This window comes from Mirounga angustirostris, unplaced genomic scaffold (assembly GCF_029215605.1).
Source record: "Mirounga angustirostris isolate CCGP_5_RB_7025 unplaced genomic scaffold, mMirAng1.0.hap1 SCAF_8, whole genome shotgun sequence".
NCBI lineage: Eukaryota > Metazoa > Chordata > Mammalia > Carnivora > Phocidae > Mirounga > Mirounga angustirostris.
Window position 1 is genome coordinate 130,336,475 of NW_026991716.1, and position 23,822 is coordinate 130,360,296.

Sequence of the window (23,822 nt, forward strand, 5' to 3'; positions counted from 1 at the left end):
CTTAACCAACTGAGCCACCCAGGCGCCCTATAATTAAGTATCTTTTAACTTGAGAATGATTCCACCCCACCAATCCCCTAAAACACTGAGAATATACCAGGTTAATGCCCCTTTTGAAAAATGTGTTTATTGTTCAACCAGTAATCTAGATTCTAAGACTGTCACCAGCCTGTCTCATTCAGTTGACATCTGCACTTCACTAGTTACAAAATGTTTTTGATGTCTTTAAGGAAAGTTGTAGAATACCCACATTCTTCTCAAGTTCTCTTTTAGAATGGAAGTCAACAAACATTGTCCATAAAGGGCCAGATGGTAAATACTTTAGGCTTTTCAGACTGTACAGTGTCTGTCCCGATTCATCTCTACTACCCTAGTGCCAAAGCAGCCATAGACAATATATAAACAAATGAGTGTTGCTATATTCCAATAAAACTTTATTTACAAAAATAGGAGGCCAGCTAGATTTGGCATGTGGGCCATTGTTTTTCAACCTGTGATTTATAAGAAGAGAGGTCCATGCAATTTTATGTTTGGGTAATAAATACATCATACTGTCTTAGGACCCCCTAACCTCTTTTCCATGGGGAACTATTTTTACTTTCCCAGTGTCCCCAAGTACTGGCGGGAATGAAATGAAAAGGGCCTGAGGCAGAGAGCCAGTCCTCATCCTTTCCCCTATGGAAATCCCCACTGACTGCAGGGAGGGAAGCAGCTGGTTGGGAAGCCCCCCACTAGTCCCAGTTCATTTAGGAAAATTGGAGCCCTGCTCCAGTCACTTCTGAAACATAACAGCATGTGAAACAAATCTAGGAGATGTTTGTGCTTGAAATTATATTTTCACATAAGCACCAGATTGACTTTTGGCTTCCAGAAAATTACATTACAATAGGTGTAATGGTTGGGGGGAGAGAATGAGGAAGAAGGAAAAGTGAGATTTTAGTGAAAACGAAACTAGGCTGGGAGACAGATGGTGCTGATATAACTGTTTGCTGATGGAAAGTGCATCTACATTGATAATTTGTGTTCTATATATACATACACATATATGTAACGTAACATATATGTGTATGTATATGAAATATCCAGGCTTTATTGGCTTGGTTTCTGTGGGAAAATAGCTAATGGGCTGATGGTATCACTGTACTTCAACATGCTAGTGAATTACTCAGACACTTGTCAGATGCCTGAGCCACAGATTTATTTGAGAATGTGCCATCATGAGAAGCTTTCATTCACCAAGGTCACTGAGAGGCCAGCTGACAGAGGCACACTGAACTTCAAATGGTTCTTGCGTCTTGTGTTGGTAGCAAAGCAAGAAAGTAAGGAGCTGACTTGCCAAAAAAAGAAAAGTTCAGAGAAAACCAGTTTGTTCTGATTGAGAAAAGCAGATAACTAAAGAATCCTCTTCTTTTAATATTGGTTTTCAATTTGTAAACTTAAACGTAAAAGTATGTTGCTTTATTCCTAATCATTTCTACAGTTTGCTTTTTTTTTTTAAAAAGTACACATTTTAATCTGAATCACGAGTATAGAATTTCTCATGTTCCCTTTTAAAGACTGCAAGCTTTTTACTCACACACACACAGAGAATTCCTGTATTTATTTTACATGTTAATAAATGAATGGAATTTTGGCTCTGGGTTTAAGAAAGTGATTTAATTTTTAGTCCTTTGTATTGTGCCATTGGACCTTAATTTTGTGAATATAATTTTATTCTTGGACTACATATCTTAGAGTCCAATTCTGTTATTATATGTAAAAATACCATGTTTCCAATAATCTTACCTAGTAGGTAGAGTGAGTGGCATAATAGTAACCTTTAAAACCTCCATCAGCCTATAAAATTCATACTCAACATTTATAACATAATAATATCTCCCCCAATGACATATAACAGTCTTAAAAGTAAATTGCATTCTAGTGAAGATAGAAAAAGAGGGACCAGATTTACCCTTCCATTTGAAACAACTAAAAAACTAGGCGACGTATTTGAGAAAATATCACACAAGACTTCAGACATCAGGCAGCAAAGGATATTGATCCCTGAGAAATGGGAAACAAACAAGATGAGTCCAACAAGTGGCCTCCACTGTTGTCTAGAGAAGAGAGACTCCATGCTGCTGTGTAGCAAGAGGAAACCCAGAAGGCTTCAGCTGTCTCATGGAGTTGAAGGCATGGAGCTGGGGGTCCAAAGCATCTGGAGTTTGCAGGGCAGATGGCAGAGACACAGAGAGAGAGCGAGAGCTCTGAAGTCCTGCTGAGGGTCGTCCTTGAGTTTTCAAGTGAACAGTTCCTGTGTGTAGAGAAAGCCAAGAAAGAATCACCCAAAAGAATGAGAGGTACCAGTGCATGGCTCCCACAGAGAGCCAGGAAGAGGTGCCTGCTTCCGGTGCTTTAACCTCATAATCAGGGGACCCTGGTTAGAATACTAAGGATCTTGCCTCAGTAGGGAAAAAGATAATCCTAGACTAGATACAGTTCCGGCCCCACCCAACAACACTGTAAAACAAAATTCCAGAAGATAAACTTGTTTCTAAGTAACTAAATGTGTCCCAGAACTAAATATAAAAATACAAAAATATCCTGGATCCAACGAGATCAAATATCTGACAACCAATCCAAAATTACCAGGCATGCAAACAAGTAGGAAAATACAACCTATGATGAGAAAAGTCTATCAAAATTAACCTGTAAATGACACAGATGATAGAATTAGTAGACAGGGACATTAGAACAGTTATTATGATGGTAGTCCATATATATGTTCAAGAAACCAGAGGAAGGACTTAACATGTTAAATGGAGCCAGAAGACATAAAAATGACAAATCAGACTTCTAGAGATAAAAACTATAGTGTTTGAGGTGAAAAAAATATTCTAATTAGTAACAGATTAGATATTGCAGAAGAAAAGATTAGTCAACTTGAAGACATAACAGTAAAAACTACCTAAAATGAGACAAAAAAGGCTAAAAAAAGTGAAAAGAGCATCAGTGAACTTTGGGACAATTTCAGGTGATGAAAAATACATATGATTAGAGTCCCACAGGAGAAAAAGAAGAGGAGTGAAAATATTTTAAGAAATAATGGCCAAGGGGCGCCTAGGTGGCTTAGTCGTTAAGCATCTGCCTTCGGCTCAGGTCATGATCCCAGGGTCCTGGGATCGAGCCCCGCATCAGGCTTCCTGCTCTGCGGGAATAAAAAGGTAATGTCAAAGGATGTAGTGTACAGCATGATGATTATAATTAATACTGTATTGCACATTTGAACATTGAGAAGAGAGTAGGTCTTAAAAGTTCTCATCACAAGAAAAAATGTTTTGTAACTATTCATGGTGACAGATGTTAACTAGACTCTGTGGTGATCATTTCTCAATATATACAAATATCAAACCATTATGATGTACACCTGAAACTAATATAAAGTTATAGGGCAATTATACCTCAATAAAAAATATTTTTAATATAAAAAATTGCTTAGGGCCAATGATAAAGAGAAAATCATAAAAATAAGCAAAGGATAAAAGACACATTATGTACAGAGGAAAAAAAGATAAATTGGCAGCTGGTTTCTTGTCAGAAAAAATGCAGACCAGAAGACAGTTGGGTGACATCTTTAAAGCACTGAAAGAAAATTCTCAACCTAGGTTTCCTTACCCAGTTAAAATGTCTTTCAAATACTATGGTGAAATAAGGACCTTTATTAGATAAGCAAAAGCTGAAAGAATTGATCACCAGCCAACCTGAAGTATAAGAGATATTAAAAGAAGTCCTTCAGGCAGAATGAAAATTAGACCAGACAGGAACCTGGATTTACTCAAAGGGCTGAAGAGCACCAGAAATAGTAACCACATGGGTAAACATAAAGACTTCTGTTCTTAGTATTTAAGTCTCTTTGAAAGATAAATGACTGTATTAAACAAAAATAATAGAAATGTGGGGTTTATAAAATATATAGAAGCAAAATATATGACCACAATAGCACAAGGTCCCTATATGAAGTAGAGTAATATCACTCGATGGTGCACTGTGAAAAATTAAATGTGTGTAGCATAAACACTAAGGAAACCACTAAAATAATATAGCAAAGAGTTGGAGTTAATAAACCAACCGAAGAAGAAAATGAAATCGTTAAAAATACTCAATCCAAAGAAGGCAGAGAAAGAGGAGACAAGGAACAAAGAGCAGATGGACAAAGAGAAAAAGAATAGCAAGACAGTAGATTTAAACCGAACCAAATCAATAGTCACACTAAATATAAATAGTCTAAATGACAGAGAGTTGTCAGATTGACTACAAAGGCAAGTCTCAAATATATAACAAGAAACCCACGTTAAATGTAAAGACATTAAGTAGTTTAGAAAGAAAAGAGCTGGGAAAATGCTAATAGCAATCAGAAGAAAACTAGAGTGGTATCAAAACAGAACTAGAGCAAAGAACATCTCCAAGGATATTAAGGGTGGTTTCATAATTGTAAAAGGGCCATTTCATTAGCAGGACATAATAATCCTATGTGTTTGTGTCTCTAATAACAAAGCTTCAGCACACACGGAGCAAAGCTGTAAGGGAAAATCGACAAAGCCACAAATATAGTCAGAGATTTTAAAACCCCTCAGAACAAATAAACAGAAAATTAATAAAGATATAGAGGACCTGGACAATACTACAGTCCAACTTGACCTGGCTGACATTAATAGAACACTCCATCTAACAACAGAATACACATTCTTTTCAAACATACACAGAATATTTGCCAAGATAGATCGTATCCCGGGCCACAAACTAAGTGTCAATAAATTTTAAAGGATTCAAATCATACTAAATAGGTTCTCTAACTACAATGGAATTAACTTAGAAATCAACACTGGGGAAAAAAAAAAATCGACACTGAAAGACATCTGGAAAAACCCCAAATACTTGGAAACTAAATAAGCCACAGAGGGGAGAGAACATTTGCAAATCATCTATCTGATAAGGACTTGTAGCCAGAATATAGAAAGAAGTCTCAAAACCCTATAATGAGAAATCAAACAACTCCTTTAAAAAAATGAATAAAAGATTTGAATGGATACTGCTACCCAGGCAAATATATGGGTAATAAGCACAGGAAAATTAGGGAAATGCACATGAAAGCCCCAGGGAGATACTAGTACATGGCTATCAGAATGTCTAGAATTAAAGAGACTGACTATATAGGGGAAGGAAGGGAAAACTGAATGGGAAGAAATCAGAGAGGGAGATAAACCGTAAGAGACTCTTAACTCTAGGAAACAAACTGAGGGTTCCTGTAGGGGAGGTGGGTTGGGGGGTGGGCATGAAGGAGGACACATGATGTGATGAGCACTGGGTGTTATATGCAACTGATGAATCACTGACCTCTCCATCTGAAACTAATGATGTACTATATGTTGACTAATAGAATTTAAATTAAAAAAATTTAAAAAGACTGACCATACCAAATATGGGTGAGGATGTGGAGCAACTGGAACTCTCCTAAGCTGCTAGAAGGAATTCATGACAGCACTACCCTTTAGAAAATAAGTCGATAGTTTATTAAAGTAAAATAAATAAATAAATAAATAAAGTTAAATGTACCTACCATATGACCAAAAAAAAAATTTCCTTTCCTAATTATTTACTCAAAAGAAATGAAACCTATAAAGACCCATATAAAGATCTGTATATAAATGCTTATAGCAGCCTGTTTTGCAAATAGCATACCGTAAACTTTACCCTTGAACATGTGCAGCTTATTGTATGCCAAGTTACTAAATAATGCAGTTTTTTTTTTAAGGATTTTTATTTTTTTATTGAGAGAGAGAGAATGATAGAGAGCATAAGAGGGAGAAGGGTCAGAGGGAAAAGCAGGCTCCCTGCTGAGCAGGGAGCCCAATGCGGGACTCAATCCCAGGACTCCAGGATCATGACCTGAGCCGAAGGCAGTCGCTCAACCAACTGAGCCACCCAGGCGCCCTAAATAATGCAGTTTTTAAAATAAAGTTGTGGTGGGTCGCCTGGGTGGCTCAGTCAGTTAAGCATCCAACTCTTGATTCCGGCTCAGGTCATGATCTCTGGGTCGTGGGATCGAGCCCTTCGTAGGGCTCCATGCTGAGCATGGAGGCTGCTTGAGATTCTCTGTCTCCCTCTCCCTCTGCCCCTCACTATCCGCCCCCCACGCACACGTGCACACACACTCTCTCTCTCTAATAAATAATAATAAAATAAAAGTTGCAGTAAGTAGAAAAACAAGAGAAAAGGTGTTTAAAAGAGGAAGATACATGTGTTGATTTTCTATTTTCTATGCTGTGTAACAAATTCCCACAAATTTACCAACTGAAAATAATACACATTTGTTATGTCACGGTTGTGGATCAGGAGTCCAGGTACAGATTAGCCAAGTTTTCTCCTTCAGGCTGCAGTAATGGCTTCAGCTGGGCCTGTGGTCTCATCTGAGCGTGGCGCTCCTCTCACAGCGTTGTTGGCAGATTGGAGCTCCTTGCAGTTGTAGGACTGAAGGCCCAGCTTTTCGATGGCCATCAGCTGGAGGCTACATGTGGGTTTTGTGGCCTTCTCAGCCCGTTCATAACGTGGTACTCACTGAAAGCCAGCAGGCGGGACAGGCGAAGCGCTATCCCATCACCTCCACCATATTCTGTTGGTTAAGGGCGAGCGACAGGTCTCAGCATGAAGAAGCAGTTCCTAGAAGTCACGTGAGGGTGTATCTACCACAAGGTGGGTTCCGCAAATGGAAACAGACAATAGAAAGGACTAGCAGGGAATCCCCAGGATCGTGGCAAAGAGAGACCCCCCACACACACACACACGGTGGTTTCGTTGGGCTGCAGGAAAGGCCACAGAGGGCACTGGCAGGCTGCAGGGGGGGCTCATGTCATGCTTGGCCACAGGACGCGGGCCTGGAGTGCCGTCCCAGGGTTCTGGTGCGTGAGTGATGGGCACGCCGCAAGCTGAGCTCATGACCACGCAAGACCGTTTCTAACTCTAGGAGAGGCGGGAGCTGCACCAGAATGGCAGCGTGTTCAGAATACGTGTGGTGGCCTCACTCCGGGTCCTATTTATAGCCCGGTAAATCCTGACCTCACCGGAGGTAATGATAGGTATGTCTTTGAGAGAGGGAAAGAGGAGGGGAGGGGAGCGCGAGTGGTAGAATGTCAGAACTAAGTCCTCATCTTCGGTCAGAGAAAGCCAACAGATAATAACTGACGTTGCAAAATCCAGAGCAGCGAACAGGAAAAAGCAAAACTGGGAGTGGGGAGAGGCTTCCTCTGTGGAGTGGGAAGGCCGTCGGAGGGCCGGCGGGCAGCGGCAGGTGGGGAACTGTCCCCTCGTACGGGACGCCTTGAGGAGCCATGTACATGATTCACTTTGATAAAAATTAAATTTAAACGAAGAGCATCTGCCATCGTGCTCTGTTAGCCTGTTGCCTTGTTTTGAATGTATTCATTCTCTGTGTGAGAAACAGAAGGGGGAGGGCCGTGAATGGTGAATGATGCAGGTAAGTGGTCCACAGTGTTCTCTTTCTTCCAGGGCGTTAACCCAGAGGAAGCAGGTCTGGGCAGCTGCTGTGCCCCCAAGTGTTAGAGGCCCCGGGGATCAGGGGTGAAGAGGGAGGGGAGAAATCCAGGAGGGGTGGCTGGCTGCATCCACGCAGTCCTGTAATTATCGTCTGGCCCTGCCATGAGAAAAAAGGTTCTGTTCAGAGAAGCCTTGGCGAGGAGCGGAGTTAGGACTTTTTCAGTCCAGGCATCGGGGAAAGTGACGGAAGAAAAACATGTTCTGTTGACCTGCAGGAAAGGGTGTCTAGGGAAGGAATTACCCACATGAGGACGGTGTGTCCGCTCGCTTGGGCCACCACCACAAAGTACCACGGACCGGGGGGCTGGAGCAGCAGGGGTCATTTCCTCACAGCTCTGGAGGCCAGAAGTCCAAGACCGAGGTGTCTGAAGGGTTGGTTTCTCCTGAGGCCCCTCTCCTTGGCTTCCGGGTAGCCTCGTCCTCACTGAGCCTTCCCTATGTATGCATGCGTCTGGTGGCTCTTCCTCTTACAGGGACACCAGTCCTATCGGATCGGGGCCCAGCTCTTAGGACCTCATTTACTCAAAGCCCTGGCTCCATCTCGTCCTGTTGGAGTGGAGGACTTCACCACTTGGAGGGGGGGTGCATAATTCAGTCCATCATGTGCCTTACAGAGACCCCCCCGTCTGAGGTCCTGGGCCCTCCCCAGCATCTGATCTGAACCCCCTTACAAAAAACATTGCAGAACAAAGTAGAACTCTAGTATTTAAAATAGTTAAATTAGGTGGCATGGTAGGGCCTTGGAGGAGGCAGCTCCCACCGCTCTCCTCCTCCGGGCAGGCTCCCTGGACCACCTCTCTGCCTCGGTCCCAAGAGCAGCATAAAGGAGACATTAAAGAAATGGGTACCATTTCCCTCCAGCTTGGCGTGTGTTCCTGCTGCAGGAGCTTCTTATCCCTGGGGAGGAGCACCGCAAGGGTTGGAGGGGCCAGGCTGGGCGAAGACAAAAGGGAAAGAGTGAATGATGGGGCAGCTCTGTCGCTGTAACAAGCACCTTGGGGAGAAAGAGCAGATCAGCTAAGTAAAAGCAGTTTTCATCCCCCACTCCTGCCTTCCTCCTTCCGGTTCTCCCCTTCCCCTGCCTCTTCTCTCCCCTTTAAGTAGGTTACAGAAAAATGATTTAATTGCCATTAGGACCTTGGGATGAAATCCATGCCCAGAACATCTCAGTTAATTTTCAGATGACGAGCTTCCCAGAAACCAGAATTTGATTACTTAATATCAAGTTTCCAAACGGTGAAGCATTATTCAGTTGGTTTGTTTTGCCAGCGCTGCTGGGGGTGCTCGCGGCTTGCCATTTGTCCGGCGGCTGGCTGATGACCGAACGTGCCCCTGCCCCCCCCCCCACACAGGGGTCTTCATCTCCTCCCCACTCAGCCCAGGTTAGAGTCACGCCTGCTTTCCGGTCATCATCACGCTTCTAGAGGCTTCTCCTTGGAAAAGATTTGTCCTCAATAAGAGCAGTCCCTGTTTGCTTGAGTACTTGAGGGCTGGACTGTTGTGGGGTTAGCTTCAGATTTGATTATCATAAGTAGGAAGACCAGAAAGCCTGGCTTTTAAAATTGTTTGTAGGGCCAGAAAAGTTACGGGAGAATCTCACCAGACCACCGAACATTTTTTTCTTAGAAAAGAAATCTATAATTCATTTTAGATCAGAATTGTTCTCAAATTTCCTTTTCCCGTGTCTACCGTAAGTAACTTACAACACACTCACTTCAAGACACGGTTACGGTTGTCCATTCTGTAATAAAATGATAGTAGCATCGATTGTGGGTGAAGTACTAAACTAGGATCCTTTCTTTACCTCGTTTGAGTTTTGAAATAGACCCTGTAATGTAGATATTTTGATACTCAGACTGTATTTCCAGGTAAGGAACCAAGGCTCAGTGAAGTAACTTACTCAAGGACACACAAGTCCTACAGGCGTGGAGCCTGTCCCACCCCAGCTTGGTCCTGAGTGGGTTACTGCCGCCCCACCCCCACACGTCCCCTGAGAGCCTTTGCACTGGTGATTCCTGTCCTCATGGGCCCCAGGGAAGGCCACACAACTGCCTAGAGCCCGTTGCTGCATCTTGTAAGTGTGGCTTTCATGGATCTTTTTGGTAATGAATAAAAACAAAGGCCTGTAAGTGACAGAGAAACCAACTGGTTGGTCCAAGGTTAGCACTGTTTTAGATTTGTCTATTTTAGATTTTGCCGTCCCTCTAAAATTAGCTACCAGAACAAATTCCAAACATAGTTATGAAATAGTTTCCCTGGAATTTTTAAGTAAAAAATTGATGTGGCTCTTCATTTATTTCAGTGGATTATGGTATTTACACATTTCAGAGGGGAGTAAATAATCCATGTCTCACAGAGGATCTTTAAAGAGTAGCAAGCCTGTTATTTTTAAGAAAAAAACTCTTGGTGTTGTTGTATGTGTATCATTTTGGAGATTTTTTTTTTTAACAGTCATAAGGTATTTACTCACTGCTAACTGCTCTGACTAGATTTTTAAGATGTAATTTGGAAAGATACGACCCCAAGCACAAGCCATGTAACATGTCCTTAAATAAATGTTATAGTTTAGAAGGAATCCAGGCTAAAGTTGTAAAGTAGCTGAGTTTACTTTACAAATCCATGTAAATTTATTTACCTGAATGCCGTAGCTGAGAAGTCAGTAGCTTGATAAGACGGGGTGATATCCAGCCGTGGGGACACCCTCCTGCCCCTCCGGGGCTCTGGCACACTTCCTGCCACCCAGGGGCAGTGAACTCAATGCCATGACAGCGGGGGCGTAGTGCTCCGTGGGCATGGGTAGGGCCGGCTCTCGGGAGTCACACTGCATTTGAATTCCAGCTCCATCAGGTCTGGGCTGTGTGATCTGAGGCACATGATTATGCGTTTCCATGTCTTGTTTTCCTTATGTGCAAAGTGGGGATAATAGCAGCAGGATAACACTGGCCTTGGAGGGTTGTAGGAAGTACTGGGATACAGTGCATGTTAAGTGCTGGTATGTATATGGCACTAGAGGTGTTACCATTGGAGTTGCCAGGGCACCAAGTTATTAGTTTGAAATTGATAAATGAAAGAAAGAAATCCAGAAAAAAAAAGAAGAAGAAGACATTCTTACTTGCTTGGATGTCTTGGGGTATGAGTCTTTGGCCTAGAGCTGCCCACATAGCAGGAAGCCTGAGGATGAGGCCAACACCCAGAGGACAGCAGAGAGAAACCTGAGGGCTGCAGGACCCAGCCAAGCCAAGCCCTCAGTGTGCCGCCCCTGAGCTTCCAGGCACGGGGACTGGAAGGACGTTGTCTTACTGAGCAAGCCAACGTGAGGGCATTCCCGAAAACCACAGATAAAAGCGGACTAAGGAGTACTATCCCTACAATCAGAACAAATAAAGGAAAAAATTCTGGAGTGGAGGGAGACTTCTCAAAGTCTTTCAACTCCAAACTGTTAGTCCTTTATAAAACATGGGAATTTTTTAGCTGATGCTTGAGGCACTGCAAAAAAGTTGCAGAATTTCTTCATTTCCTTTGTGTACGTCTGGTCAGTCAGACCCTGCATCACATTTATCTTTGTTTCTCTCTAAAAGGACTCCTGCCATCTCTCCTTTTCCAAAAGGCAGGCCCGTGGACCTCACGCATTGAATGTGTTAGTGACAACTCTTGACTCACACACGCCGGCGAGCATTCCCTTGTTTAAGGGGAGTTTTACCAGTTACCTCTTTCCAATGTTAATCTCCCTGAAAATCAGATTTCAGAATTGTCCACGTGGAATTATCCGATTTCTGTACAAAATGATAGAAGTATACGTTATAGAGACACATGGCTTGAATAGGAAGAGAAACTTCCCCAGGAGTTGACACAAGAAATTGTTTACAGGGCTTCCATCTGGGAAGCGTATAAGGACAGGAGGACTCTGCCTTTTACTTCTACTGTTTTTTGCTTTTATGTTTAAAATATTTTTTTAAGTAGATTTTTATAAATGGAAAGAAAAGTTAGTTAGGGACTAGCTTCCTACCACTAAAAGAAAATGATAATCATCCCTCACAGAAGATGAGAAGAATAACTGTGCTTGCTCGTTCTTTCATTCAAGGCCATTGACATAAATCAGAATAATCTCAGCTGTGTAATACTGACAGGATATGTGAGCACAATATGGTAATGTTTATAATAATCGAACATGACTTAGTCTTAGAAAGTCGTAAGTTAAGAATTTATTACAGGGCGCCTGGGTGGCTCAGTTGGTTAAGCGACTGCCTTCGGCTCAGGTCATGATCCTGGAGTCCCAGGATCGAGTCCCGCATCGGGCTCCCTGCTCAGCAGGGAGTCTGCTTCTCCCTCTGACCCTCGCCCCCCTCATGTGTCCTCTCTCTCTCAAATAAATAAATAAAATCTTTAAAAAAAAAAAGTATTTATTACATAAATTCTTGTTATATAAAAATCATAGAATGAAAAAAAAATTTTTTTAACTAAAAAAGTAAGGTGACTTGGTCCAAATAGCCCAGTGGACTGCTTTATTGGTCTGTCCATCTGGAAGTGGGGACCAGGTCCTGGTCACCTTCGTGTCCCCATAGTGAGCCCTCAGCAAAGGTTGCTGAGTTGAATGAAACATCACCGCGTCCCTTCACACAGGAACAGGATCTCATCAGCCACCAGGAAAGATAAGGGCACTCCAACAGGACACACCCCCATGCTCTCAAGAGTATCGCTAGCCAGTAACCAGAGATCGCCTTTGGAATGTGGTCACAAGCTGTGCAGGTGAATGTTACCTAACTGCCCAGGTAGAAATCCCAGAACATCCCTCTCTGCTAAGTCAGGCAAATGGAAATTCCAGTGGTAGCAGCAATATCTGTTTTTATTAGAATGATTTTTCATATCCTTCTCTTTCAGTCATTGGACATCTATACTTGGCCATTTTTCCTTATACATCATCTTAGAGTAGCTTATTTTGTATTCAGAGAAGAAGGGAAGAAACAAAGAAAAAGCCCCATCCTCAAGAAAGTTTCTTTTTTTTTCTTCCACTTTCCTGAACTTTATTAAAGAAAAAGCAGTGATGGTAAATCTCGAGAACATAGTCAATTTTCTAGGATTCTTCCCTTGAAAATGTGACATTTGATTTCCAAACACATGCCAGAGCGTACATGGTTCCCAATTGTATTAAGTAGATGAGAAGCTGAAATCCTAAAATGTTCATCTTCCAACTTTCCCCAGTCTGTGGTCTGTCTTTGGATCAGCAATAAGTGCCTGAACAGCTACTATGGCTTCATGAATTTTTGTCCGTGGCTCTCTGAGCTCTTCTATGTGCAGCAATCGCAGAATTTGAGCAGCTTCATTAAGAACTGCATCTCCCGTGTCAAAACCAAGAATATGTTTGTCTAAAGCAACAGGCAAGCCCTCTTTCGTTTGATTTGCTTTAGCAACTGCATCCTGGCTCAGGCGCTCCTGGACCAAAATGCGAATTGCCTTAAGCCTTACCAGGTAATCATCATGACGCTGAATCTGAAGAAGGTTGGCCAAAGCCATTACACCAGCCTTAAAATCGGGATTATTTACATCCAAGTTGATCAATGGCTCTGCATTTTTAGCTGCATTGTCAGCATTTTTTGTATTACCAGGTACCAAGTCCTTGTATTTTTCAGCATTATCTCCATGTTCAAGTCTAACAGCTAAACCAAGAAGCCAGTCAATTGCTTCTTGTCAATCTTGAATCTTGAAAGGACAGTTAACGTCTTTGAGATACTTTTCAAAGAACTTGGATCAGTCACTGCTGTGGATGTTTCTTAAATTACCTCTGTCTTCAGTCTTGTAGTGTCTGATTTTCTGGTCCTCAAGCCAAACAATAAAGTTTCTAAATTCTGTTTCATCTTTGCAGTTGAAACCAGCTGGGTTGTGGTAGTCGAGGGCCGTCAGCTTGTGTCGACCATGGTCCCCGCGTCTTGCTCTGGTCCCCCGGGCTTCGGCCGGGAGAGGACAGACGAGAAGAAAGTTTCTTTCTGTTTGTTTCCTAATTCACTAATTATCCTAGTTTCCTAATTATCCTCCATTTTTACTCATCTATTTTAAAAAGTATTTATTGAGGCCTAATATTGCTAGGCACTGTATTTAAGCTTGATCTTAGCCAAAAGGTTGAGAAGCAGGACTATAGTTATAACTCAGAAAATACTTTCGCTTAATGAGGAATGTACATTTTTGAGTTATTATTTCATAAGAATCTTTTTATTTAAGTTATATCATAATGTAGTTAACCACTGCAGTCTTTTTCAGTTCTTAGAACCAAGATGATATATATCAACTGTGCTCTATCATCTCTTGGAGGGAGGGAGGAAGTGTGCAGAGGGAGTCCACCTCGGATCATGAGCTGCAAGAATAAAGTAGTGCATAAAAATACTTGTTTCTGAACCAAAATAAAACTGGGTGATTTATTCAGTATGAAAAGTAGTAGATTGAAGGAGAAGTCAAAAAATTACACAAATACAACAAAACTACAACGATATGTTGGCTAAGTAGAAATTATGATTCCATCACTTTAAGAAACAGAAGTTTTAGTAATTTTTCTACTCATGCTAAGAATATTCTTTTACTTACAATGACTACTTTGAAGTATATGAATATTTTCTCTTGAACTAGGTTTAATATATGTTTATATCATAGAACTCATCGTTTCTCCAAAATAAGCTTAACCAGAAATCAGTAAAGATTTGGAAGATTCATTGTAGTTAAAATGGGGGTCATGAAGGGCAAAAGCCCATGTTTTTCAGCCTTTGTGAAAGAATCCATTAATGCAGCGTGACAAGTAAGTACAATTTAGTGGCTCCCCTGTTATTTTAAGCAGGGGGCCTTCTTAGAGGACATACAAATAAAGTCAACACAGATCACCTCTGACCCCAGGCGTGGGGCCAGAGGTCAACTCCCAAGGGCTGTCCAAAGTCTTTCTTCCCCATAGTGCAGTTCTGACTCTTGTCTGGGGCCACAATCCCTTGATAACAGAGTTTTTTATTGGAGAGAATTTGATGTGAGTGTATTAGGTCTTGCTACCATAATTCCATATTGTGTCTGCTCAGCAGGAGAACTTTTATTTTAAAAGGAGATTTACTGGGGGATGGCTCTCTGTCCACGGGGCAGGGAGTCCCTTGGCTCTTCAGACTCTGTGTGCTTTCCCGTCTGCTGTTGCCGGTCCTGACTCTTGGAAGTGACGATTGCATAATTGGAGAGGAACGTGGGAGTCTTCTGACGGAACTACTTTTCCCCCATTTGAGAGAAATAGGTTGAAAATAGAGGAAACACATTTCACACCTCCCAGCATTTAATATCTTGGCTCCTTTTAGTTCCCAGTTTTGCTCCGAAGGCATCGGAATGACCAAAAGATGCATGCTCGGCTCTGCTGCAGCCAGTAGACCAGCTCCTGGATCGACACGAACCACACTCTCCCTTTGTCAGCCTCCGTCCTGCCTCAGCTAAAAAAGTTAATGATGAAGCGTTGAATTTTCACGTCGGTAAACTAGATAAACGAGCAGGCAGGGGAGTGGTGTTCTCTATAGTAGAAGCTGCCACCGTGGCTTTGGTCGGACGGGCCGAGATGCACAGCGTTCTTCCTCGGCCTTCTCACCGTGTGTGGAGGCAGGCCTGCCTGGCACCGAAGTCGGCTCTGGGGCCCATAGCGTGGCGGCCCCCAAAGCAGCAAAGTCTGGGTAACGTTCTTCCAACTAAATGTGCCTTCGACCCCCAAAGCTGATTCAAGGGATGGGGCAACATGGCTGTGGCTGAATGTGATCAGACATCTCTTCTACTACAAGATGCTGGTTCCTTTTCCCAAATCCACATCCCCCCGCACACACACATTATGAAGGCATCGCCACATGCCCACGTCAGAATGTAGTCAGGCAGGGAAACTGCTATAAAGTACCACTGTGGGTTATACACAGGCAACTGGCGAAAAAATGGCAGCAGGTGCCACCACTGGCCTTGTGTTTGGGGTCCCAGGGCCAGAAGAGTAAGCGTGGGCTTCTTCCTGGGGTCCCTCGGTTATGTGCAGCCACTGTAGTAACCAGAGAAAAATGTCACTGCTCTGCTAGGAACAGAGCCTTAACAGGGCTAAGTAGGCGTCCACATAAGTGAAGTCTGAAAACACAGGAAGTCGTACCCCCCGCCCCCCCGCATAAGCAGGCTGTGTGCCGAAACTTTATTTGCAGTTAATTGTTTGGAACGCAGAGCACGTTTTCTCCAAGACATGTTAGAAATGGTAGCTATATTCCAGCAGGCCTCAGAAGCCTTTTTAGCCCATAATATACCTAAAGTACCGTCCTGTGCAATTAGCAAGACAGGACCTAGCCGTGCCTCACAGTGGGAGAGCGTACCCGTGGCCCCCTCACCACACTCTCGGGGAGCAGGTGGTTAGTGAGGCCAACGGGTGGACGGATGTCCCCCACCTACGGCTGTCAGGGGTGCAGCGGGCTTTCCGGTCCCCTTCCTCCTCACCGCCTCTACCGGGCGAGCCCCCTTGCCAGTGCGAAAGGAGGCCTCCTCGGCCACGTTGTCCAAGCGGCGAGTCTCAAGCAGTCACATGCACACGAATCACGTGGGAATTGCTAAAATTGCAGATTCTGATTCAGCAGGCCTGAGGCAGGTTCTGAGATTTGAGATTTCAAACAGGCTGCCAGTGATACCGATGCTCCTGGTCCACAGACCCATGTAGGAGAAGAGCATCGTGGACGGGTCGGGTGCGGGGGGGGGCGGGGGCGGCGCACAGCACAGGGGGAAATGCCAAGTCAGTGCCGAAGCAAGTGAGAGAGCTGAGCTCTGTTGCCAGGTGGGAAGAAGTGGGCAGACCGTGGAGCTCTAAGTGCTAGCTGTTTCACAGCCTCATCTCACTAGAGTGTTCTCCGGCCAGGACAGGCAGGAGTTTTGCAAGACACAGCACTTAATCCTCGAAGAAGAGCGAACCCAAGCACAGTCCCAGGTGTCTTTCTTCCACACGACTGCATGCACCATTGCTTTACAAGCATCCTTTTTGTGCAAAGTGCAATATTAAAGCATAGTAGGAAATACTAAAATAATAAAGAGTAGATCATCCAGGAGCCTCACAATGTAGGTCCTAGACCGTGTTTTAGTGTGTGAGTCACCGGGGGAGTCAGCAGTTTTCCCCAGGATACCAAGGGTTTCTGGTGCAAGTGGGCAGAGACGCACTTTGATAAACTGATCTGGACACACTGCAGCAAAGCAGTGAGGAGTGGGGGCCTGGTTTTAATCAGGTCTCCCCCACCGACTTGCTGGATGTCCTTGAGCACATGCCTTTGTGCCTGAATGCGCTCTGTGCTATCCAGAAAGTGGGGCTGAAATTAGTACCCACCTCTCAGGGTGGCGGGGGACTTAATTAAGTTATCCGTGTAAAACCCATAACCCCCAGAGTGCCCCAGCGGTCGTGGTGGTGGTTCAATGAGTCATTTGAGGTTATAGGCCCGGAGTCCAATTTCCCATTTTGCTACTTATTACCTGTGTGACCTTGGGCAAGTGGCTTAACCTCTGTAAACCTCCGTGTCCTTCCTCGTAGCATGGAGATAATAAAAGCACCTACCTCACGGGGTTGTCGGGAGGGTCAAAAGAGGGAAACTTGGCACAGCATCTGGGGCGTAGTAAGCGGTCAGCAAACATCAGTTACTGTTCTTAGGGCAGGGCAGAGCAGCTGGTTCCAGACTGTCCTCCGAGAGCTGTAGATTTTACAAAAACGTGTCTTGGGGGTGAGGAAAAGGCTATTGTCCACTTCACCCACCCCCGCTGGCCCCTTCAAGCAAAGGGGCTCAACTTTTTTAAAGCTGTCATTTAGAAAGAAAGGGTTTGAAAATCAGTCTCAGAGCTATGATGTGCTGTGGGGCCGTGGAGGGAGGTAAGTGGTCTCCATTTTCAGGAAGCTGACATCTGCCTTTTCTATTTCATTTCCTAAACAAAGATTGAAATAGCAGATGGCGAATTTAGAGAGCTACAGGTATATAGGACCTAAAGTTACGGGAGGCTGAATTGAATTACATAGGTAGTTCTGGTCATTAGATGTACCGTGTTTGGAGTGATCGCTTGGCAGCATCTGCTAATAGCTCATGTTCTGTTTTCTCCTCTAGATGAGCACCATGCCGGGACTGCCGACCCGGCCCTGCTTCTATGATATAGATCTTGATACAGAAACAGAGCAAGTTAAAGGCTTATTCTAAATGAACCCAACTTCCACAGGACCCAATTCAGGTAGGCTACTGTGCTTTCTACTGTTTTTTTCTCCCCCCCCCCCACCGCCCCCGCCCCACCAAATGTTTTTTAGTTTTATTTTGTTTTGGTTTTCTGATATGTACTGCAAAATATGGCCTGATAAGTAATTTCCTGACTTGGTGGACTGTGAATTCCTACCTGATAAGGGCCTGTGGCTTGGGCCACTCCTAGACGTGGATGTACAGTTAGATGGGCTCCTGTCCAGTGAAAGTCAAATCATGTCCCCTCTGAGTATAGATTTGTCTAAGGCACCTCTTGCCACAAAAAAGGAACCCTGTGGGGGCTCTTTCCCTTGCTTGGCCCTGCCTCTCCTTCCGTAGCTGGCACGAGTCGCTTTGCCATCCCTGTCCCACGTCATGCTGGCGTCAACCCAGCGAGGTGAGCAGTTTTATTTCGGCGCCACGAAAACTCTGGCCCAGGAAGGCCAGCAGCGTGCTCAAGTCGCACGGCTAATAAACACAAATGCCGAGGCTCCACCAGGACCTGCTCACTGTCTCTCACCCCATCCTTGATGCCCAAGCCAAAGGATGCCCTTTGCATTTCAGTCACAGAGTAAGTGAACTTTGGCCCGTTCTAGAAGATGGTAACCAGTTATTTGAGCAGACCTATAATTTGGGGATCGCCGGGTGATTTTTTTTTTGTATAACAAAAGATACTTATTTGGGTATTAAAAGCTATGACTTTGTCCAAGCTCTTTTTCGTCCAGGTATAATAGGCCTATCTCTCGCTGAACTCTCTCATCGAATGTCATTTTCCCTTCCCACTCATTCATCCAAGGCTCCTTTCTGCTTCGTGAACTGCCCAATCCCGTTTCTAGGCTTGCTGGGCAGTCGTTCAAAGCCCATCACTTGACCCTTGCATGCACAACTGGAAATGGATCCGGTGTTGCAGGAGAAAACCACTATACAAAGCAAACGTTCCTTCTCGGGAACTCCTCAATGTATTTTTTGCTGTTTTGTTGTTGTTGTTGCTGTTTTTTAAGATTTTATTTATTTATATGAGAGAGAGAGCAAGACAGCACAAGCAGGGGGAGCGGCAAGCAGAGGGAGAAGCAGGCTCCCCGCTGAGCAAGGAGCCCGATGCGGGACTCGATCCCAGGACCCGAGGATCATGACCTGAGAAATTAACCGGCTGAGCCACCCAGCCCCCCCCGGACTCCTCAGTATAATGACCCCACAAACAGTCTCTCTGTTTCCTGTGCCCTCACGCATACGGCAGTCAGGGACCAGCCAAAGGTCTGTGGTTATTAAAAGTACAAAATATAAAAATGTGAACGTTCGGATGACAGTCAACTTAGACAAATTTGGGCATCGGAAGAGGAAATGTCCCATAGCAGTCAGACTCCAGATGGTTCCATGCACTCGGCTGCAGTGGGCTTTGTGGTACCTGCTGCCGACGCCTACCACGTGGGAGACTGCACTTGCTGATGTCTGTTTCTCTCCTTTCCTGCTCACCTCACCCTCTAGGAAATCGCATGAGACTTAATATGAACAGGAGATGCCAAGAAGTCACCAGAGTTCTTGCTCCTTTCCAGGGCTCCCCTGTGGTGCTTTCACTGTTGTCAGAAAAAGGGCCTGATTCATTCTTCTGGACGGCATCAAACAGAACTAATTAGAATAAGCTCTTCAGTCTTTGGTTCTGATTTTTTCCCTCCCCTTTTGGTATCTCATCCTGAACCTTTATCATACTTCTGAGTCTCAGCAGGTTTCAAGTGGACACAATAAAGTCTGGCGGATTTCCTGAAGAATTCAGATACTCCCTTCGTCCCCATGTGCAGTTAGGCTGAGTACAGCATCAGACTGACTCTAGTCCTGCTCTAGATGTTAGTTATTTACCAAAAAAGCTTTTTCTTGAAGCTCATCTCTTCCTTGAACAACTGCCTTTAGAGCAGAAATGTTCGATGATATTTAATAATCATAAATTCATCTCGAGTGTGGTTGCTGCCCAGCACTTCTATGGGCAGGGTTTGTCATCCCCAGTTTATAAACCACAAGGTTTCGGGGCTCCCAAGGGGAGCACCTGGGCTCTGTGCTTTGGGTCTTTTTTTTTTTTTTAATTCAAATTTTAGTTAGTGAACATACAATGCAATATTGGTTTCTGGAATTCAGTGATTCATCACTTACATATAACACTCAGTGCTCGTTGAAACTATCTTTCCAAGGAACCGCTCAAAAACTGTTGATCACCATTATGCTCCAAGAGAAAGGTCAGTGAGTGCATCATCCCGAGCCGTCCTTGGAGTACACAGTTGGGAGCCCAAGCCACTTAAATAAAAGCTGCTGGGGACTAGGTCCTCCATCCTGTCTTTACCATCTCATTGACATCTGTCTAGCTAAAATAGAATATTTGGAAGCTTAATAGGTGGGAAGTTCTTAACTCTTTTTGGGGACGCCTGAGTGGCTCAGTCAGTTAGCATCCAACTGGATTTCGGCTCAGGTTATGATCTCAGGGTCCTGAGATCGAGCCCCAAGTTGGGCTTCGCCCTGGGTATGGAGCCTGATTAAGATTCTCCCTCCCTTGGGTGCCTGGGTGGCTCAGTCGTTAAGGGTCTGCCTTCGGCTCAGGTCATGATCCCAGGGGCCTGGGATCGAGCCCCGCATCGGGCTTCCTGCTCTGCGGGAAGCCTGCTTCTCCCTCTCCCACTCCCCCTGCTTGTGTTCCCTCTCTCACTGTGTCTCTCTCTGTCAAATAAATAAATAAAATCTTTAAAAAAAAAAAAAAAAAGATTCTCCCTCCCTCTGTCCCTGCTTCCACTCACACACTGTCTCTCTCTCTCTCTCGCTCGCTCCTCCCCCACGCCCCAAAAAAAGAAGAAGAAAAGAAACTTGTCTGGGCACTCTTTGATTACTTATCAGTCCCATACCAAGATAGAATGTTTCATATATTCTGTCTTCATAAAATTCTGAAACTGGTTTTGGTCTTCTGAATAACAGGATAACACTGAATAGCTGATTCCGTTTTAAATTCTCACCGTAGCTATTGCCTTTCCAATTCGTAAAATCTATATTCAGACTTTCTGTACTTCTGCCAACACTCTCCCTTTTCTTAAAACATGGAACCACCTACTCTAAGCCCCTTTAAACACAAAACCACTGGATACTGAGGTCACGTGGCTAATCAGCTGGTCTTCCACCACGCATCTCAAGTTTGGAAGGTCTTTCCAGACTTGCCCTTCTTGGGTTATTTCCAGTCCATGGAGCACCACCCCCCCCACCTTCCTCCACAGGAGTCACTGAACCTCAGGTAAAGGAGCAGCACCAAAGTGACTGAATGAGGCCAGCCCCCTCTCTGGGTGGGGGGGGGTTGGGGGCTACACCAGGCAAACCTCCCTTCCTCACCTCAAAAATATTTCCTTTTTGTTAATGATGATTATGCTTGCAGTACTTGTTTTCTGTTTACTTCCCTGACTTGAGTCAGATGCTAGGGGGGTATTCCAAGTTCCTGGTCCCCTGTCTTCATCCCTGTCTTCTCTTCTGAAGCTAAGCAAGCATCCTTTCTGGCTCCAGACCCCTCCCTCATCTGTGGGAGGCCTACTCGCTATATTTCAGCCAAATGTGAACTCCTGGCCCCACAGATAAATTCTTGCATGTATAAATTCAGATTAAAGGCCCAATACCTGCCTTTACATTTCTTCTGCAGTGGTGGCCACGTATTTTCTGGAACTGAGGTGTTTGCTTTGTTTGTTCTCTCTAAAATGTAGTTTGATCACTTCTATTTCAGAAAAGATGGCAGGCTCCAGCAGCATCCGAGAGTCTTAATATTCTTTGAGAGAAAACAGCAAAGCTTTAACATCAGTAAGAAGGGCCAGATCTCCTCCCTTCCATTCACGCCCTAAATGCATTTTTCAGACCTCGCTTTCTGTGCCGACCAGAAAAGAGAAACCGAAATCCGAGGCGACAGGATCCCTAATCTAAAATCCTGAGCGTTCTCACTCAGCAGGATCTTAGAGACTGTAGAGCCCAAATTTAGAATTTTGGGGTTTCTGCCTGATCTTCTAGGGGGTTCCGATCGCTGCCTGCGGTATTTACGCGGACTCGGTCACAGGGCGGTGCAGCATCCGATTTTCCACGGCTCTCAGGTAAAAAGACTCCAAACAGGGATCCCAGCCTCGGCCTCGTCTTGTGAAGAGAATCACTTATCTGCTGTTGAATTTTCTTTCGGTCTCCGGCTTTTTAGAGCCCTATTAACAGTTTAACACCACAGGGTAAAGAGCTGTTCTTCAACCCCGGAAACATGTTTTTGTCTTCCAGGCTCGGGAAACAGACTACTCCTTGCCTTTTTGCTGCCGTTGGAGAAGAAAGTGAACTTGAAATATGCCTCTTACGCAACGTGGGAGAAATGGAGAAATAGGCCAAAGATTTTTTCTTTGTTCAAGACTGAATTCTGTGTGCAACCGAGGACAGTGTCCAGTAAAAAGGACCTCCACCGAGTTTGAAAGAAACTAATTTATTTTCCGTTTCTGCAGAGTTTACATTATTTCCCACTGCTTACACTTCAGAAAGTTTATTTTATGGGGATGGAAGGATTAAAAGAGTGTGAACTAAAAGGTAGCATTTTCCACTCTGGAGTTTTCTATTTTGTCTTTGGACTGCAAATAAACATGTATCTAGAAAACCAACCAGCAAGTTTTCCATGCCAGATAAAACTCTGCTCTCTAGAGGTAACTGTTCACGCTGGGGTTGTGACCTGACACCAATCTTCTGGAAAATTGGGACTACAACCAGGGCTTTGGAAACCTAACAAAGAAATCACACACACACACTCACACGCACACAGAAATATCTGGTCTGTTGTAAAATCTTCTGACTGCCAGAGAGTTGTAATACCCTGGAAAACAAAGTACATTTTATATCCAGAACTGTTCTCAGTGCCAGTGAAGTTTGCATCACTTACCTAAAAACTAATAGGTTGATGCTTATTTCTTCCCCCAGCGAAGGAATCTCAATGGCCATTAAGCTCTCCAGGCCCATAGGGCAAAGGAAGGCGACTCTTAAAGGTCAGGTGTTTGGCAAATGTTTGTCCATTTGTCCAACCCTTCATTTGTAGGAAAGAATGTTCTATGGCCTGGACCCCCTTCCCGGGAGTTGCTGACCCTTTTTTGTTTCCATGTCTCCCTACAATAACATAAAATTACATAAAAGTTAAGACAAAACCAAGGATTCAGGAGCAAACAAGAAGTGATTGTCCTCGAAGCAGTATAAGTAAAATAGTCACCATAAATGTCTTACATGTCCTGCAGGCACATCCTGCAGGAGACCTTGCCATCGGATCTTTCCTGCGTCTTCTTGCACTACACCCTTCAGTGACCCTGCTCAGTAGTTGCTCTGCCCATAATGTGTCTTTATGCACAATTTAATTTGTTCCAAAATGTAGCTTAATAACTAGAAAGCCTCGGGGCACCTGGGTGGCTCAGTTGGTTAAGCGTCTGCCTTCGGCTGGGGTCATGATCCCAGGGTCCTGGGATCGAGCCCCACATTGGGCTCCCTGCTCAGCGGGGAAGTCTGCTTCTCCCTCTCCCTCTGCCGCTCCCCCTGCTTATACTCTCTTGCTCACTCTCTCTCAAATAAATAAATAAATCTTAAAAATTAAAAAATAAATTTAAAAAATAAGAAAGCCTCCCCACACCAAGCCTGTGTCTCAAGAACGATTTTGCTCGTTCCGAAGGGTGTGTGTAGCGCTCCCCGTCCCCGTCCTTTATCAGGAAGTACACCTCTGCAAACATACAACCAACTCGTCTAACACTTTGAAGGTCTTAAGGGTCCACAGTAAACTTGTTCTCCATGGGATGCCCTCAGGAAGCAGTCTTGCTCAGAAATTCATTTTTAAGCAGTCGCCTTCTGTTATTTGACTTTTCATAATTTTCCTCTGCTATTCAGTTTCATTTTCTGTTTTTTAAAGTGTTTTTACAAAACATTTTTAGAAATCTATATTTCACGGGCTTTAGACCAGAGACTTCTTCCCTTACCTCCTTTCACCAGGCAGTTGGCCAATAA

At 44.2% G+C, this 23,822-nt stretch overlaps 1 protein-coding gene, 1 long non-coding RNA gene and 1 pseudogene across 5 annotated transcripts in view; 1 reads left to right on the forward strand and 2 right to left on the reverse strand.

The window, feature by feature from the left end:
• MTHFD1L (methylenetetrahydrofolate dehydrogenase (NADP+ dependent) 1 like) overlaps positions 1–22,443 on the forward strand; it is a 186,104-nt gene extending 163,661 nt beyond the window's left edge. For 2 of the 4 annotated variants that reach the window (XM_064598226.1, XM_064598227.1), the window contains 3 exons: positions 14,904–15,266; positions 17,688–17,808; positions 22,080–22,443. In XM_064598226.1, coding sequence (XP_064454296.1) covers positions 14,904–14,935 — 32 coding nt within the window. In that variant the 3' untranslated portion in view covers positions 14,936–15,266; positions 17,688–17,808; positions 22,080–22,443. The remainder of the gene's footprint in view (positions 1–14,903; positions 15,267–17,687; positions 17,809–22,079) is intronic. The other 2 variants (XM_064598224.1, XM_045865742.3) reach the window with 1 other exon arrangement.
• On the reverse strand, positions 1,938–22,080 carry LOC135365626 (uncharacterized). The gene is made up of 3 exons (XR_010413806.1): positions 21,450–22,080; positions 17,150–17,282; positions 1,938–2,293 (listed from the first exon to the last, which is right to left on the reverse strand). It is a non-coding gene; the product is annotated as an uncharacterized LOC135365626 (long non-coding RNA).
• Positions 12,443–13,587, reverse strand: LOC123837133 (RNA transcription, translation and transport factor protein-like; annotated as a pseudogene).
• Positions 22,444–23,822: the final 1,379 nt, after the last annotated feature.